The sequence below is a fragment of the Syngnathus leptorhynchus genome, chromosome 11 (assembly GCF_054491065.1).
Source record: "Syngnathus leptorhynchus isolate UIUO chromosome 11, UIUO_Slep, whole genome shotgun sequence".
NCBI classification, from domain to species: Eukaryota; Metazoa; Chordata; class Actinopteri; order Syngnathiformes; family Syngnathidae; genus Syngnathus; species Syngnathus leptorhynchus.
The window spans coordinates 3,516,273-3,533,388 of record NC_141205.1 but is presented as its reverse complement, the minus strand read 5'-3'; the positions used below and the strand labels follow the sequence as shown (position 1 = coordinate 3,533,388).

At 44.0% G+C, this 17,116-nt stretch overlaps 4 protein-coding genes across 8 annotated transcripts; 2 read left to right on the top strand and 2 right to left on the bottom strand.

Annotated features, from left to right (window-relative positions):
• On the top strand, positions 1-2,401 carry LOC147048887 (protein LSM14 homolog B-like). Of its 2 annotated transcripts, XM_085923219.1 has the most exons (8): positions 2-231; positions 311-474; positions 603-720; positions 784-963; positions 1,051-1,128; positions 1,204-1,344; positions 1,665-1,788; positions 1,868-2,401. In XM_085923219.1, the coding sequence occupies exons 1-8, from the start codon at positions 105-107 to the stop codon at positions 2,022-2,024; spliced, it is 1,089 nt and encodes a 362-aa protein (XP_085779345.1). In that variant the 5' UTR covers positions 2-104; the 3' UTR covers positions 2,025-2,401. The 2 variants fall into 2 exon arrangements, with proteins under 2 accessions (XP_085779344.1, XP_085779345.1); XM_085923218.1 differs by having other exon boundaries at positions 1-231; positions 603-963.
• Positions 1,135-5,686, bottom strand: LOC147048886 (dysbindin-like). The gene is made up of 4 exons (XM_085923222.1): positions 5,641-5,686; positions 3,304-3,456; positions 3,104-3,247; positions 1,135-3,032 (listed from the first exon to the last, which is right to left on the bottom strand). Exons 1-4 carry the CDS (start codon positions 5,681-5,683, stop codon positions 2,827-2,829), a joined length of 546 nt encoding a protein of 181 aa, XP_085779348.1. The 5' UTR covers positions 5,684-5,686; the 3' UTR covers positions 1,135-2,826.
• A 1-nt stretch (position 5,687) lies between these two features.
• Positions 5,688-16,588, bottom strand: LOC147048884 (bone morphogenetic protein 7-like). 3 transcript variants are annotated; one of them, XM_085923216.1, is made up of 9 exons: positions 11,857-16,588; positions 8,968-9,157; positions 8,443-8,591; positions 7,723-7,929; positions 7,470-7,540; positions 7,275-7,385; positions 7,090-7,199; positions 5,971-6,102; positions 5,688-5,843 (listed from the first exon to the last, which is right to left on the bottom strand). In XM_085923216.1, the coding sequence occupies exons 1-8, from the start codon at positions 12,263-12,265 to the stop codon at positions 5,988-5,990; spliced, it is 1,362 nt and encodes a 453-aa protein (XP_085779342.1). In that variant the 5' UTR covers positions 12,266-16,588; the 3' UTR covers positions 5,688-5,843; positions 5,971-5,987. The 3 variants fall into 3 exon arrangements, with proteins under 3 accessions (XP_085779342.1, XP_085779341.1, XP_085779343.1); XM_085923215.1 differs by having other exon boundaries at positions 5,688-6,102; XM_085923217.1 differs by lacking the exon at positions 5,688-5,843 and having other exon boundaries at positions 5,981-7,199.
• On the top strand, positions 13,092-16,493 carry rae1 (ribonucleic acid export 1). 2 transcript variants are annotated; one of them, XM_085923221.1, is made up of 13 exons: positions 13,092-13,244; positions 13,575-13,693; positions 13,773-13,877; positions 13,976-14,068; positions 14,138-14,224; positions 14,333-14,419; positions 14,499-14,570; positions 14,651-14,758; positions 14,833-14,939; positions 15,025-15,100; positions 15,272-15,466; positions 15,551-15,636; positions 16,178-16,493. In XM_085923221.1, coding segments are annotated over exons 2-13 (1,107 nt in total). In that variant the 5' UTR covers positions 13,092-13,244; positions 13,575-13,603; the 3' UTR covers positions 16,179-16,493. The 2 variants fall into 2 exon arrangements, with proteins under 2 accessions (XP_085779347.1, XP_085779346.1); XM_085923220.1 differs by lacking the exon at positions 16,178-16,493 and having other exon boundaries at positions 15,551-15,640.
• Positions 16,589-17,116: the final 528 nt, after the last annotated feature.

Genomic DNA, 17,116 nt, shown 5'->3' with positions numbered 1-17,116 from the left:
TGACACAGGTGTCGCTAGTTTTGCTTGTCGTTGATGATTTAATGTCCTGCTTCCTTGGTTAACGCTAACCTCTTTCTCTCGGTTTTCGTTCATCTGCTGCAAACATGAGTACCCGAGGTGGAACTCCTTACATTGGGAGCAAAATAAGTCTAATATCTAAGGCACAGATTCGTTATGAAGGTATCTTATCCTTTGTGGACACAGAGAAGTCCACTGTTGCTTTGGCCAAAGGTAGGTTCCTAATTCTTGTCATTAATTTGCTGGGATCTTGGAAGAAGCAACCTCAAGATTTTGTGTGCATTTTAAACAGTCAAATCATATGGGACAGAGGACCGGTACACTGGCAGTCCACGTCCATCTGAAGATGAAGTATATGAGTACATCATATTTCGAGGAAGTGACATAAAGGACATCACTGTGTCTGAGCCAGCCAAACCGCACCATGGACTCCTTCGGGACCCCGCCATTCTACAGGTGCGTTTTCCATGTGCACCTTAGTGTATGTGGAATATTTCTCAAGTAATCATGTTGAGACTACTTAAGGTTGATTCTGCACAAAATGCTCAGCTTTCCATGTCTTTTTCTTTTTCTTGCTGTTTAAGTCTTCTCTTGGAGGTTGCCCGAGTGGATATCACCCACGCCCTTACCAAGACATGATGCCCTCCTACAATCAGATGGCTACCAGCTCTCTCCTCGACCAGCAGTACAATTCAGCACAGGGTATTGGTACACTCTTCATCTACTCTCTTTTCTGTGTCACAATTTGCATTTGTGCTCTTCCAGGGTTTCACGGTATCCCCGCCAGAAGAGCCCCAAAAGTAGAGCAAGCGGTTCAGACAGTGCCATTGGCGAGTACTGCTCAGAAAAAGGGGAAATCCTCAACCCAGCCGCAGCAGGTCACAGCCAACATTCGTCCATCCCAACGCGCCGTTTCACAAGTTCAGAAAGAGAATGTTCCCTCTCGTAAGATGATTTCACTTTGTTTTTAGCAAAGAAAGATCTCGTTTTAATTTGATTAGGTTTGGCTCATCTTAATTCTTGTCCTTCAAGATCAAACCACATCTCAGCCAGATGAAGGCAATAGACGAGTCCAAAATACTGATGATAAAAAACAAAGGCGAAAACAAGGTATCACAACATTTCTCTTTCTCAGCATTCGCCAAATCATAATTGTAATCTATAACTGTTTATTTTTTTGTGCAGGAAGTCGCAGGCCCAGGAACTTGAACAGAGGCCAGTTGCTTGTGAAGAACCCAAAGGCTAAAACTCTAAAGTTTGAGTCTGATTTTGATTTTGAATCAGCAAATGCTCAGTTTAAAGATGACCTCACAAAGGACCTTGTAGGTGTGTTCATTTCATGTCTGCTGTGTGCACAATTTGGCATTTGCAACTTTTTAGGGAGGGCTTTATTTGGCTGGAAAAACTTTCCTTTCCTATTTAAGTTGTACAGGACAAAGACATGTTACAATAGTGACCTCTAGTGGTGGTGAATTCAGACAATCATTTGAGCACTTGTGGCATCACTTGGCAGTTACGATATAAACTTTTTTGAGGGCAGGGTCATTTTCACTTATCACATCATTACTCAATTTCTATCCCCACAAATAGATATTTAGACAAACCAAATCTTAATGTTTAAATAAAAATGTTCCTCCCCCATACAGTTAAGGTGACGTCCATAGAGGACCCCGTGAAGCCGAGTCCACAAGAGGAGGAAACTGCTGGTGAGAAGTACTATGACAAGAGTAAGGGCTTCTTTGACAACGTCTCATCAGAGGTGAAGCCCAGGTAAGCACGCAATATTTGTATTTATTTTTTGTCTCGCTTTTATCAAATTGATGCGGTCACCATTTGTGAACATCCCCAGGAGGACCACATGGGCAGAAGAGAAAAAGTTGAATCTGGAAACTTTCGGCGTGCAGGGACGCTTCCTGAGAGGCCGAGGATTCCGGGGGCGGGGCCGTAAGGGGCAGGGCCAAGCTGAACAGCGACCCCTCCCCAAGATTGATGGGGGGAGAGTGTGAAAGTGTTCTTTTCTATGAATTGATGTTGTAGTTTTCTACTTATTTAAGATTTGCCTCCACTCTTTTTCAATTTGAATCAAAAGCGTAACTTGCGTCTATTTTTGTTTCCTCTGCATTTATGGCAAAACTGTACATTTTCTAAAATGGGAGCGCAATTTATTTTATTCCAGCAGCTGTATACCAAAGCAAGTGTTCATTTGTAGTTGAGCATGCATTTCAAGACTTGTCCTTGAACAGAGAATCGGACGTGCAATTTGATTTTGTTGCTGTAGGCAGAATGGACAGTCAACTGTACTTTTTTTTTTTTTCTTCTACTTGTAATGTTTGTGAAACAGTGATGAAGTGTAGCAGTTGCTATTAAAGTTGGACTAAAACTGTGTTTTCAAAAGTCACTCTGCAACCCTTTTACTTCAGACTTGAACCGAATTTTCACTAGATCAGTTTCAGACTTGAGTTGGATTGCTAAGAGATGTTGGTTGCTCAGTCACGTTTTGCTCCACTTATCAAAAATGTCAATTGGATCAATAGCTAACCTTGCACTTTTCTGTTCTCCGTTGCATTAATGCTGTACAAAACAAATTTGTTAAGACATGAGATAAATGAGTGACATTTTATGACTATAATAAATTCAATGAAACATTTTGGGTAAAACCAGTCAGTGCTCATAGTCCATCACAGTTCATAAATCCTACTGTGGAGTGCACCCATAAACTAGCCTCAAACAATCAAAAGTTGAGGAGAGTGACATTTGTGTTCAAGTTCTTATGGCTGCAGGTGGTGGTCTGATGTATGCTACTTGGAGTCAGGCATTCTCATCTGTCTCTGAGGGTGCTGCTATTCTTTTACTGGTGTTGCTACACGTGTCACCTGGATTAGCATTGTGAATCTGGCTATCAGAAGAAGAATTGGAAGATGTGGAGGACACACGGGATTTGGAATCCAAACCCTCAAGGACATGTCGGAGGAGTCCGTTAGTGATGACTCCCTCGGGGTTGTTGTTTCCATTGGCTGTTACATTAGAAGAGAAAATGAGAGGGATGCATTTGCGTTGTTTTACAATCTGAAATCCAGGTCATTACCTGATATCGTGGAGGTTAAGACATTGTCTTCTCCCCCGGAGCTCAAGAAGACATCCAAAGCCTCCTGGTCAGAGATGTCAATCAGCTCCATCTGTTCCAACATGTCCACGTTGACTTCCATCGATGAGATGCTACCAATAGGCGCTAATAAGAAAGCAGAAGTTAAAAATGTGCATCCTCGATCAGATTCAGCCACTCACGTCTGGTGTAGTCTCGAATAGAAAGGTGCGCCGAGGACAGGTAGACATCCACGTCGTGTTGGAAGACCTCCTCGAAGAAACGCTGCCTCTCTCTTACTCTAATCTGATGGGCTGTGTCCATATCTGGAATCCTCTGGCTTCGTTCTGTCTCCGCTGGAAATGCAGCAGACAAGAAGTTAGGCGGTAACTTCACACAGATACGTCATATTTGGAATTGATTTCTTTTATATTTTCTGCAGGTTCAAACAAAGAGAACAAATGAAGTATTGCAGGGTGAGACAGAGAATCTGTTCAGGAGCACTCTGTAAATGATGGATTTCATCACAGTCTCTCGACCCAAGCAAATAAAAAAAATAAAAAAAGTTTGCTTATCCAGGATTTTTTTAAAGCTCGGTTAACGCTGACTGATTGCCTAATCAATTCCTCTCTCATATAGATTTATTTCCATGGAGAGCTAAAGGGGAGCCACAGAAGCACATCCTTGGATTGATTTTGCGGGTCTATTCCAGGTCTTCTTCCCAGTGAATCATGACTATCGATGTTGCTTCCTTAGCCTGGGATGACCTCCAGGTCTGATAAAAAAGCAGATTCATTATATTTTTAATGAGATAACCTAATCAATTAATTCCCCTGTTAACTTTTTTTCTTGTGCCGTACTTGTGCCTTTTTCATCTTCGTGGTGTACCTTTTGCCGATGTTTTTTTTTTTCCCTCTGTGTCCTTTCTCTCTCGGCATGTGCTCTGGGACTTGAGAAAGAAAAAGGTCACTGGCGAGGGCTCAGAACCAGCTGGAAATGCGGAGTGACAGGAACAAGCAGAAAGATGGAATACAGCAGCAGTGTGGGTAGGGCAGGGCAGGCCAGGCCGGACGTGACATTCTGTCTTTCCACAAAAACACTTGGACAAGCACTCCAGGGGAAGGGCTGCATAAAAGCCCTGCTTCAAGTGAAGCGAATTGACCCGGACATTTGACTTTCTCAGAGCAAATACATTCAAGACTTTTCTTTTCTTTTCCTCCTTGGTGAAAGCATCTGATGAAGCATGATTGGGACACGCCATTTTTCACACACAAATTGAATAAACTGCCGGCAAATGAATAAAAGCATTATCCCAACAAACATGACAATAAAGACAGTATTCATTTCCCGTCTCGGTTTCGATGTTAGGTCAGAGCAGCTCGTGCGTCATCCTTTCTCGAGGACATGACCCCCGAAGCTGCCCCCTAAGTGAGATCATTGGCCGACTCCTTTGTGACAAGGAGACGCAAGGTCAGGCCAGAAAATGGCCTCTCCGGATGATCTGCTTACTTTTGGCTCCCAGAGTGCTGTGGTTATGAAAAGGGCATTTAAGAGAGAAACCCCATAAGAGAAACTTTGTTCCCCACCCTCAATCATTTGTCAAGATGATCTAAATACAATTGGATGACATCCATTCATTCAACAACATCCAGACAGTGTCAATAGATTTCCGCTGCATCAAATCCACTCCTACTTAGAACTGTTTGTAGGTCATTGTCTTGCCCTACTGCTCTCCGTAAGCCCCGAAGCGTCACAGGATTATCGAATGACACATGCAAATCCACTTGTTTTAATTTTAACTCGATGATATCAATGGCTTATTTCGGTAAACAAAGATGCTCCAAAATTGGTCAACACAGATGTATTGGTAAACACGACGTCATGCTCTGAAATATTTTTAGCATAAATTCTTCCCTTTCACATGTTCCCACGGTCATCAGGTGACGTTGGGAGGTTTGGAGCAGAGCAACAGGTGATGGCCGGAGTCACGGCTTGATCCTTTTTAGCCTTATCTAATCGCAAGAGTTCACACGGTCCTCACTGAGGCGACATGTTTGAGAAGCGAAACAATGACGGCATCCCACAATCCAATTAGAAATAAGCATTCTTGGATGAAGTTCTCATTAGGGCCTCCAGTTCCTGCACCGGCGATGACTAGCGTGACCTATTCAGTTGGAATTAATGAACATTACTCAGGCTGATGATTCAACATTCCTGTCTGATTTTGGCTGCCAGTGCATTCTTCGAGCGGCGTCAACACGGCTGCAGCTGCGGATGAGCTGTCACGCCATCTCACACTTGATGTCCCTTCCCATAACCGCTTGGGTACATTTGAGCACACTCATTATGTAGCCCCGAAAGCAAATCGGATGCCATCACAAATTCAGTCACAACCAGAAAAGTAGTCATTTATCTCTTGTGTTGTGACCCTGGAGCTAAATATACGCACGGAAAGTCATGTCATCTAAAAATGTGCACAAACATTGTCCCATATACAGAAGTTGATATTCACTCGGCTGTCTTTTGACGCAATTACTTACAAGGAAGGCGTTTGCTTTGAAGGCTTCCCGATGAGGAGCTCATGATTTTGATGCTGATGATGTTGTTTTAGCCCTGTGAGCGTTCAGCGGAGAGGATGTCAATCATCTCCCGCCGCCGCCTCTGCATCCCAGAAGAATTGATGCCGACAGCCAGCGTGCAATCTTTTCTCTTTTCCTGCTTCGTAGTTTGTGAGCCCCCTTTGCTTGGGGGTAGGAAACAAGTTAGGCGCTTTGTGAAGTCAATCAGCTGACCAATGACAGGAAGGAGGGAGGAGCTGGAGAGAGGAAGGGATTGACAAGAGGCATTTTATGTAATGAAGTGGAAAATACCACGGTGAGACTTGGAGTTATTCTTGTCTTCCGACACGCCCACTTCTCTTTTTTTTCTGTTTTTTCTCTGTCACAAGTGCTTCAACTATGCTCTCAAGATTAACTGTGACACACGGATACACTTCCCATGCACTGAAAAAAAAAAAAAAAGATGAATTTAAAAAATTGAAGTACTCGGTCACACCTCATTATTAGCTTTGACTGATGCAAATAATTCATTTTGATTCATTTAAATACAAAACAGATTGAGTTTACATAACAGTAGCCCAATTTGGTATTTGTGTCTTAAAAAAAAAAACAGAGGTCAGAAAGGTCATATGCATCCATACATGCACACTTATTTATGTAATATAATTTTGTTTTGCTTGTAAATGCACAATAAATGCATTCCAACCAAATGATTCGGTTAAATGTTAAATGTAAATGTCCAGATCATCTCAAGACTTGGTCAAATAGGAACAATACCGCCCTCTTGTGTAGTCTTTGCAAACTGCTTCACGAGCACCCATTCAGCCAAGGAACTAAACTCAGTTGTTGTTTTTTAACTTCACAATTGATTTACAGTCTCGACATATTACAGAGCATCGACACCTAAATTGGTCTAACTGGTCTGCTGAACAGTCCTGGAAAAAAATCATTGTCAGTCTTGGTCTCCTTCAGTCCTTCCAGAAGACAATGCAAAGTGTTTCTCGCATGGGAGGTCTGAGGTGAAAAGTTCATGTTCAATTCACGATCAAGCTTAGACCTCCATGCAGGAAATTGAATTGGAGCCTCATGTGGCTAAAAGTTGACAACAAAAATATCGACAACATCTGGTCATAACAGTGATAATCACTTCAAGTATCCCTGCTCCGATTGATTTTAGTGCATATTTCCGCAACCTGGAAAAAAAATAAAAATCCCCTTTTGTGGTTCTAATTGCTCAGCTGCTGGTCATAAATACAGTCCAGCAGATAAAAGCCTACCCGGCGACAGGCAGTAAACCATTTCTTGTCTCTGCCTCCACCGCTTCCTCCTTTTTTTTTTTTTTTTAAAACATCTCAGAAATGAGCTCATAGTGTCTAATGGATGATCAGCGGTCAGTGACAGCCACAGGCTCTGACCACCATGTTGCGGTACTTCTTTAAGATGACATTGGAGCTGTCGTCAAAGTAGAGCACGGAGATGCCGTGAAGTTGCGTGGGAGCGCAGCAGGGCTTCGGCACCGTTCCCGGGTTGATAAAGTGCACCTGTGTTTAGAAGATGTAGAAATCGGTATCGAGGGTTTGTCACGTGTGCGGTAAAGATGGCCGTCTGAGACTTACCAGAGTTTGCACAATGGCGTGGTTTGTGGCATTCATGTAAGAATTGAGCGGGAAAGCGCACTCGCCCTCGCAGTAGTACGCCGCGTAGCCCTCCGGTGCGATGATCCAGTCCTAAAGGAAATAAAACAAATCCAGTGACATGATAATCAAAGGAATACATAACGCAAATATATAAATATTCAACAAATGCCTTACCTGCCATCCCAAATCTCGAAAACTGACATACAGCTCATGTTTCTTACATCCATCTTTAGATATGCCAAGATCTAACATAGAAAATTATATCAAGAATTTTTTGGGTAAAAAAAAACACAATTCTGAAATATTTCAGTCATTTAGTCAACTAAATATTGTTAAGTTAGATTTCTTAACGTAAATCTTTGACTTTCCTCTCAAATGTAAAGTTTGTAAGCGACACGTCAAAGGTGAAAATGTGCGCAATGGACACCTGCTGCGGCCTCGACCGCCTTCAGTGCATCTTGAACGGTCTTCTGCGATTTGGAGCGGCTGGAATGGCGCCCCCTGTGGCCGTGGGCAGAGCGGGTGTGGCGAAAGCGAACTTCGTTGGATTTGAAGAAGGCGACCAGAAATGGTTGCTTTTCTTGAACGCCGCTGCCCATTAACAGCCCAGTCAGTCGAGGGGTCTTTCTAGAACCTGCAATGGAGTAGAGTGAACAACAGGGGGAGCACTCTGAACTTTGAACATGCCTTATCTGTTTTAACATAGTTGGCTGATAAGGATGATTTGAATACATTGACCAGCTCAGTGGCCTAGTAGTAGAGTGTCCGCCCTGAGACTGGAAGGTTGTGGGTTCAAACCCCGGCCGGGTCATACCAAAGACTATAAAAATGGAACCCATTGCCTCCCTGCTTGGCACTCAGCATTAAGGGTTGGAATTGGGGAGTTAGATCGCCAAAAATGATTCCCGAGCGCGGCGCCGCTGCTGCTCACTGCTCCCCTCTCCCCCAGGGGATGGATCAAAATCACATGGGGATGGGTTAAATGCAGAGGACAGAGCCCTTTGAGACTGCTTGTGATTTAGGGCTATATAAAAACTTGACTTGACTTAGATGACTCCGATTGGATTTTTCATTATCATATGACACGATAAGCACACTTTCTATGTGGTAAATTTAAATAAAATAATCACGTATGAAGTTGACTGACCATGGTTGTCTTCCAGCACCAGTTGCAGGCCCAGGTTGTGCTCAGGATTGGCCAACCAAAGATTACTGGTGGCAGTCAAGTCAAAGATGAGCCAGCCCTCCTCTGCAGCCCACACCTCTCGCTGTTCCACCAGCAACAGATCCACTTCACTGCGACAAATTGAGTATGACAACCAACGCTCTTGGCTGAATTCAAATTCTAGTAAGAGGTGGATAACTTCAAGAAGTTAAGAGTTGCCTGAATTGCACGTAGTCTCGCTTGGACAACCAACGTGTCCTTTCGGAGCAGATGTGACAGATAATGTCTTTGTTTACAGAGTGATTTTTAGGCCCTCCAGCAGACGTCTTGTCTTTTGTCCCGACGCCTGCTCGTCTGTGCTAAGGACCCGCGAATGACAATGGTCTTGTCCTCATCAGTGTCGTCAGGCCGACTGTCACCGCCGAAGCCCCCCCCCCCCCCCCACCTCCCCCTCCTCTCATATCTCTTCGACGTGCTAAGTGTAGTGGAGGAAAAAAAGCTGCTTACCCCTCCACCGCTTCTTGCAAGACCTGGTAGACGCTGATTCGGAAGGTCTCGTTCTCATATCGTTCCTGGATCAAATCCTTAAAAATTCTCAACTCTGCTGCTGTGACAGCTTCTCCCTCTGGAATACGTGAAAGATCAAATCTGAATTCCCTTTGGTGCTTCTGGTACAGAAGTTCTTGGTCCTGATCAGCTGTTTGGAAATGAAAGATAGACATGGGGGGGGGGGATTATTTATTTATGCACTCACGTCAAACTTCTGGCAGAAGTCATCAATCAACATTTGATAGCGGTTTTTACGTACAATTTACAAGCCACTCCATTCCAACGACACCAAGCTCTGAGGTTTATTATTTTAAAGCAGCTGCCGCACACTAAACATTTGACTGAGAAACTTCCTCCCTCGCGTGGAAAAGTTAAGATGCCAAATCCGAGCGCAATGTCAACTTGTGTCCAAACTGTCGGCGACTCCCACCGTTCTCTGAAGTGCGTCGCCTCCGACCACATCTCGGAAACGCCGCAGCAGGAATAGAATAACTCTCGCCTGGGTCTGCGACATGATTGATCTAAACATCACTTAAGTCTGCCATACGTGCCAATACCAGGGATAAAAACACACCCAATTTGGCTCCCACATGTGCGGACCACAAGAAAAGGCCCATTAAAGGCAGTGCCCGGAAAACCACAGCTGCCAGTCTGCTTTTACAAACACATTCACATGAAGTCAAGAAATCCACACAATTCACATCGCTGCCAGATTGTGTCACGGCCGCCACACCGCGCCCGATCCCTTTCCCATGTATGTCCATCCCCGATTGTCGAGGATAGACGTCAAGGCTTGCGGCTTTTTCTCCCTGCCGGAGGAAACCTTGCTCAGACTTTCCAGAAGAACGGCGGTCAGAAAAGACCCTAAAGTTTCCTGACACTTGACCGTGTTTTTGCAGCATGAGGCAACGTGTTTGTCCTCGGAAAGAGCGCCGAAGCTCTCCGGGCGAAGGTGCGCTGAGTAGATCGGTGATTTGAAACGGCCCGATGACATCATCGTGACATCAGAAAACAAAAGCCTCCACCGCTACAATTTTAATTTCACAGCTCAAAAGGTCTCACACACATTGAGGCGGTCTTTTCAAAACACACATAAATGCAGCCGAACCCTGCAAGTCATTTGTGTGACCGCAATTAAATGCTGGAAGGGAAGGGGGGGGGGGGGTGTATTTTTATGAAAGCAATAATTGCTTGTAAGGACTTGGCGTGTTTACGTTAGGGACCATTAGCTGCAAAGATCAGACCTCAGATATGCAAACTTCCCTCTGGGAGGGATTTCAACACTTCACTTTGCCCCTGACACCGCCGGGCCACACAGACACCAAGCTTCCATTAACCCTTGGTGATTTTCGGACTTTTTTTTTTTTTTTTAAGAAACAGCATGGGTGGTTTTCAGACGGATCAGAGCGGTAGCAAAAAAAAAAACAAAAAAACAACAACTTGGGAATTATTTGTGAAGGCTTTCAAATATCACATGCATCAGTGGAAGCTGAGCTTTTCATTACTCAAGAGAACACTTTAGGCCCGCTCACACCATTTACAACTTTCGTGTGTTGACAAGTTGGACAGCATTGCACAAACTCCAAACTGTTTTCTTACAGATTATCGCAGTTACCAAGAGAACTTTGTCAAAACAAATGTTCCTCGTATGAATACAACTACTCCAGACGGTGTCTGTTTGTGTAGAATCTGGGGGAGATTCACCAAGTTTGACAATCGTTCCATTGGAAGTGTCTGTCTAATCTACAAAACTACGGCGGGCGAGGAAGCCCACGAGCGCTTGTTTTCGAGTGAGCGCACCTAACTGCACTGTGCTCATGTGTAGATGGACCCCCTCTAGCAATGAAATGAAAAAGCAAAAAGTCCACCTGCAGGATACCTTCATCTGCTCGATGCTGTGATCTTTACAGGGGAAATGCCAGAATCCATTTGAGGCCATCATCTGGGGACCACCGCGCTGCTCTGACACAATGAGGGGCCCCAAGTTCAAAACGTAGACATTTGACTTCATAGTTCATTCCTATTGGTTATAAAAATAACATTTAAATACCTTTGCATTTACCGTTATTATTATTATTTTTTTGCGATGTATTCATATCAGATGGCTCTTTATTTGTGTGTTTAAGTTCAAACTCAATGAAATTAGAGTAAATGGACAAGACTATAAACAGGTCATCTCTTTTCAGTTGGCCTTTGACCCTCTGCCAGGCCCCGAGGCAACAATGCTGCAGGATGAAACATGACGTCCATACTGGCACCAACCTGTCTATACTCTTGTTGGAGCTCTCCTGAAAATTCGACATCCATCCAAAAATATAAAAGCTACAAAAAAAAATAACTCCACAACTAACTTACGTTCCCTGCAATATCAACGTCAGAGCTTTCATGTTAAAAACATGTCGTTGGCATGTCAGCCTTCCAGTCAAAGGTTCCGTGAATGAATTTTGGCTCGGGCCTTGTCGTGAGTTTGCATGTTCTCCCCCTGCTCGCATGGGATTTCTCTCACATTCCAAAAACATTGGGCCCCTGTTGCCTCATAAAACAAAAAGCGGACCGACTGTTGACAGGACCGTAGTCCGACCCTAAAAATAGCACCATTATGATATTCAATCTTTGCAAGAAGCATTTTCACCCCAACTGTCACCTGTTGGATCGGACTTGCAGGTTCATCTTGACTACAGTCCAGAAAAAAAAAAATCAAATAAAGCCACTGTGAAGGAGGACGGAGCCCATGAAACTGAACTTAAAAATGAAGCCCATAGTCATACTTAGGCATCGTTATTTATCAAGCAAATGCCGAAAAAGAGGACAGAGGGTATTTCCCATTTTTAGAATGAATGAACTTACCGAGATTGACGAAACTCATGACCATATCAGCATCATCCAGAAAGCGACTGTCCTGCAGGGTGACCAAATTGGAAGCCTGGGGCTCCAAATGGGGATTGTAGCTGGAATATCTCATGCGTGGCGCGTCTATCGAGGCAGTATTGTAAAGGTCCAGCATGAACAACGGGGCAGCGTTCAGTCTGGAGTGAACGTGTGTGGGTCGCGGGCGATGAGGTAGCCCCAGGATGGAGAGGATTTCCCGCTGCATGTCCCTGCGCTCCTGGCTCCTCAGTCGGCGATGGATGAAGCTGGAGCGCACCTCGTTGTCCACGGAGACGTTGGAGAAGGACATTTTAGTGGACGAGACGACAAAAGTCCAAATCAGGAAGAGAATCTGTGTTACCAAGGCGCATGTTACGGGTTGAACCATCTTTTTACGCACGTCTCTGAAAGATCACTTGGAAATATTCCTAGGCTCGAAACTCGAAAAGGATAATAGAGTCATAAATATTGATACAATTCTAATGCAACACAGAGCTCTCCTGTGTTCCGGTCGTGTGCTTTCCTTTCTTATGGCAATTTTGGTGCGCGTTTAGCGACCCTCTGTAAGGGAGGAGGGGCAGGTTGGGGGGGGGGACAAGGGCTGGTGGATTAACTACTGTAAAAATGTTAGAGTATTTTAAACCGTAAGTGTCATGCCAGATTTTCAAAAATATTTTAAAAACAATTGGAAAACTGTAGGTATGAAAAACAGTTCGGAACACCAGACCTCTGAAATAAACAGGTCGGCCCCAACCTGATGATTTTTTTTTTTTTTTTTTTTACTCTGAGGACTGATAGACTGATGTTTAGTGGCATGAAGGGACTTGCCAGTGGCCCCAGTGAATTAGTATAACAATGTGCAAAGAACTCACGGTTGCTTTACTAGGGGGCCCCGGGCAATTATCGTTCAATGTAACTATTGCGCAATGAAAAACTCCTCAAAGATATCATTTCATAAAGTAACGAGCAGATCAACAGCCATGAAAAACTCCAAAAGGAACGGTCCGTTGACTTGTATGGGCTTTGTGCGATGAGAAGGGTCTGTACTTCGCTTCAGTATTTATGACACTGCAAACGTTTGGCAAGAAAAATAAAACCTCAAATAAAGATGGAATGGAAAGAAAAATCATTGCAAAAATAAATGCGTTCTACACTCAAATGCGAACCCAATAAGTGCTATTTCTGTCCTACACTGCCCCCAAGGGGTTAACACGTCGAAGTGCATATCCCCCTGGAGTCCCTACGTCATCAAACTGCGACACAGCGCAAAACAAGCGCCACATTTTTTTGGTTGCGCCGAATAAATTCCTTATATTCGTTTCAACATCTCGGATTCAAGATTGGCACACAAGATTAACGAAGTCAGGGTGCGTATACTGGTAGATAAAGAACTGTCCGCATCGTTTAAATGTTGTGTTCTCTGGACGTTTGCCGGTCTGTGTGGAAGATTTCCAACTGGGAGCTAGCTAACGTAGCTGGCTCTGAATTCGCGACACTTCACGTCTCATTCGAATAATAATGAAGCCAGATGCTAGTTTGACATTTGGTTGTTGCTATTGCACGCCAATACTCCCAAACTGGTGGGCTGATTGTTGATATTCGTCAACCCCCCCTCATCGAATGTATATCTAGTTTGCCTGTTAAAATTGCTGCTTGCTTTTAGGATGATGAGAGGCCATATGCGTTTCTCTTACCAGGTATAGATCGGGAATTACGGTAATGCACCATGAGTTTATTTGGCACAAATTCCGGTTTTGGAACAGCGGGAACTGGCGTTTTTGGAAACCCAACGACTGACACGCACAATCCCATGAAGGTAAACAACATTTAGTGGCTAGAAATTAACTTGTGGGCTTGTTGTCCTCAAATATTTGACCATTTCTGCTGTGTCTCAGGATGTTGAAGTGACTTCGCCGCCTGATGACAGCATCAGCTGTCTGGCTTTCAGCCCTCCCACCATGCCTGGGAATTTTCTCATTGGAGGATCTTGGGCTAATGATGTCAGTACTTGAAAGGCTTCTCAAGAGTGTTTTGGGGCAATTGTTAGAACGTGTGATGTAAGAAATAAGAACATTTGTTTTGTATGGTTTGGCACAAGGTCCGATGCTGGGAGGTACAGGACAATGGACAAACTGTCCCCAAAGCTCAGCAGATGCACACAGGTCCTGTGCTTGATACATGCTGGAGTGATGTAAGTTCTTATCATACCGTCATGCAGATAAGCAGAACAAATGTTCAAACATACTTGCTTTCTGTCCAGGATGGGAGTAAAGTATTCACTGCTTCCTGTGACAAGACCGCTAAGATGTGGGATCTCAACAGTAATCAAGCAATGCAGATTGCACAGGTAATATGGGACGGATGCACTTTCCATCCACTATTTAGATAATTGTGTGATCACGGCCTGACTTGACACTGCTCGCAAAGATCGATCATCCATTGTTCTCCATTCCAGCACGACGGCCCAATCAAGTCGATTCACTGGATCAAAGCGCCTAACTACAGTTGTGTCATGACCGGGAGTTGGGACAAAACGCTGAAGGTGTGTCTGCGCTTTGAAATGCGTCACGGACATTTACAACCTTTACAACATGACGCACGTTTGCTTGGTTTTCTTCCAGTTTTGGGACACTCGCTCTCCCAATCCGATGATGTCTCTTCAGATGCCCGAAAGATGTTACTGTGCAGATGTTGTACGTAGATTCGATGAAGAATTATGCCATCTACTCTCTTGTCCAAGGGATGATACCATATCTGTGATCCGGTTCTGCAGGTGTACCCCATGGCCGTGGTGGCCACAGCTGAGCGGGGCCTGATTGTGTACCAGTTGGAGAACCAGCCCTCTGAGTTTCGCAGACTTGAATCTCCTCTAAAACATCAGGTTAGTTCTAGTTGTCCTTATGCGTGCATTTTATCTGTAACTCCGAAATGTAATGTTTCAAATGTGGCCTCCAGCATCGCTGCGTAGCAATTTTCAAGGACAAGCAGAATAAGCCAACCGGCTTTGCGTTGGGAAGCATTGAGGGACGTGTTGCCATCCACTATATAAACCCTCCCAACCCGTAAGTATCGGGATGAAAAGTCTTTTTTTTTTTTTTTAAACACACAACCACAATCTGACACAAATGTTTACCTGTTTTCAATTAGAGTCAAAGACAACTTCACCTTCAAGTGCCACAGGTCGAATGGAACCAACACAGCCACCCCGCAAGACATTTATGCTGTAAGAATTTGATTTTTACATGACATGGAAAAAACTCTCTAACTTGGACAATAACAATCAAAAACAATCTTGATTATTATTATCATCAAAATTGCTTCATTGCAACATAAAGCCGCCGCGATAGGGAAGGAATGACAACAAATAGTCCACGTGGATTTTCTTCTTAACCAGGTCAACGCCATTTCCTTCCATCCCGTTCACGGAACTTTGGCGACCGTCGGCTCAGATGGCCGCTTCAGTTTTTGGGACAAAGACGCCCGCACTAAGTTGAAGACATCGGAGCAGCTGGACCAGCCCATCACAGCCTGCTGCTTCAACCACAACGGCAACATCTTTGCATATGCTTCCAGCTATGACTGGTCAAAGGTAATATGATTTGAACCTGATTTAAAAAAAAAAATGTTCCTTCAATATTCAAATGTATTAAGGTCAGCCTCCAAATTTCTTCAGGGCCACGAGTACTACAACCCCCAGAAGAAGAACTATATTTTCTTGAGGAACGCCGCAGAGGAGCTGAAGCCTCGGAACAAGAAATGGTGAGAGCCCGGCAATGACCATCCATTAGAACGGATACCGGTTTCGCCGAATGGAATCCTCGATGAGCGTGCGGCTCATACTGGGCCTTTGTGACCGCCGCGCAGCCCCAAGCAAGCGTGGCAGATTGGAGCAGAAACACCGATTCCAAGCCACTTCTTCTCCAATCAGGGATTCTAGCAAACGTCTTGAGTGGGAATAGCACTTTACACGAGTGACTAAATCTCTTTGATGGCTTGTGTGGTTTCGACAACTGCGGCGTGTTCAATGAGTGGGTTGAGAATGAAGCTTGCAGGCTTTTCAAGCTGTCACGCGTAGCATAGCTGGCTAAATGTTGTTTGGCTATTTATCAAAACATATTCCTCGAAATGCACAGATGGATTGACTACTGTTATTCTTACCATAAAGTCATTGAACTAGGACAAAAATATTTGAGTGACTACTGCCATTTTTGTGCTATTTATTTCATGCAAAATGGGGCATCATGTCTTAAATAAAGAGCCTCTGTTCTATTTGACCGATTGCCTACCTTCTTTTCTTTAGATTGGCATCTGGTGGTGTGAGGAGACGCAGACAACCAGATGCTTTAGTGTGCGTATATGATCAGGAAAGACTCCTTCCTTTTGACAAACCCCTGGACCAGCTGCTCTGATGCTGCTTCCTGTCCATGGACCAACCAGAGAGGCCTACAAAAAAATGGTTGTATATGTTTATATACATATGGAGGGTTTGCCATTCATTTACATCTGCTTATGGTTTTCTTCTTTGTGCTTTTTTTTTAAACACCTGTCCATTTTTTAAGTTGTTGTTATTCTGTAGTTGATCTCTGAATGGAATTCTGATGTAAAATAAACAAGTGAAGATATGTTTGTTTGAATCTATTCCATCCATTATCTGTCATCCCAGATTTGCTGAGTACTAATCGACCTAATTTGAAATGTAAACCTGTCTATAGGGACGTAAAACCCATAATGGTATCATCTTAACATTTTGGTTTGCACGCGCATGCATGTTTTAAACAAGTCGACCAGCAGGTGCCGCCTGTTGTCTGTTTATCCATCCATCCATTAGCTTAACTGAGAGGTGTTAGGTCAGGTCATTGACTGTAAAGAATAAGATGAGATCAAAGATTCTTCATACAGCTTGAATTTCTTTAACGTTGGAGATAAACAGTCATGAAAGCGGGGCGGGGGTTGCCACGAGCTTAGAAATGAGGTCACAGAGGGAGCAACAAAGGCCTCGTGTGAAAAGTCATAGAGCACGAGGTGTGAATTAAATGCCTTTTTATTGAAGTTATTAGTGTATCACCTCACTGTGAGCCCGACTCATGGTACTTAGCAGTGGGACTCCAAACCGCCAAGGGCAAGATTTTCCGCAGTTACACTTTGCCGTCTCCTCTTCAAATCCGTAAGCAAGTGGCAGCACTTTTTTTGCAAGGCCTGCCTCTACGGTGTTAAACGTCCAGTGCACCTACATTAGTCA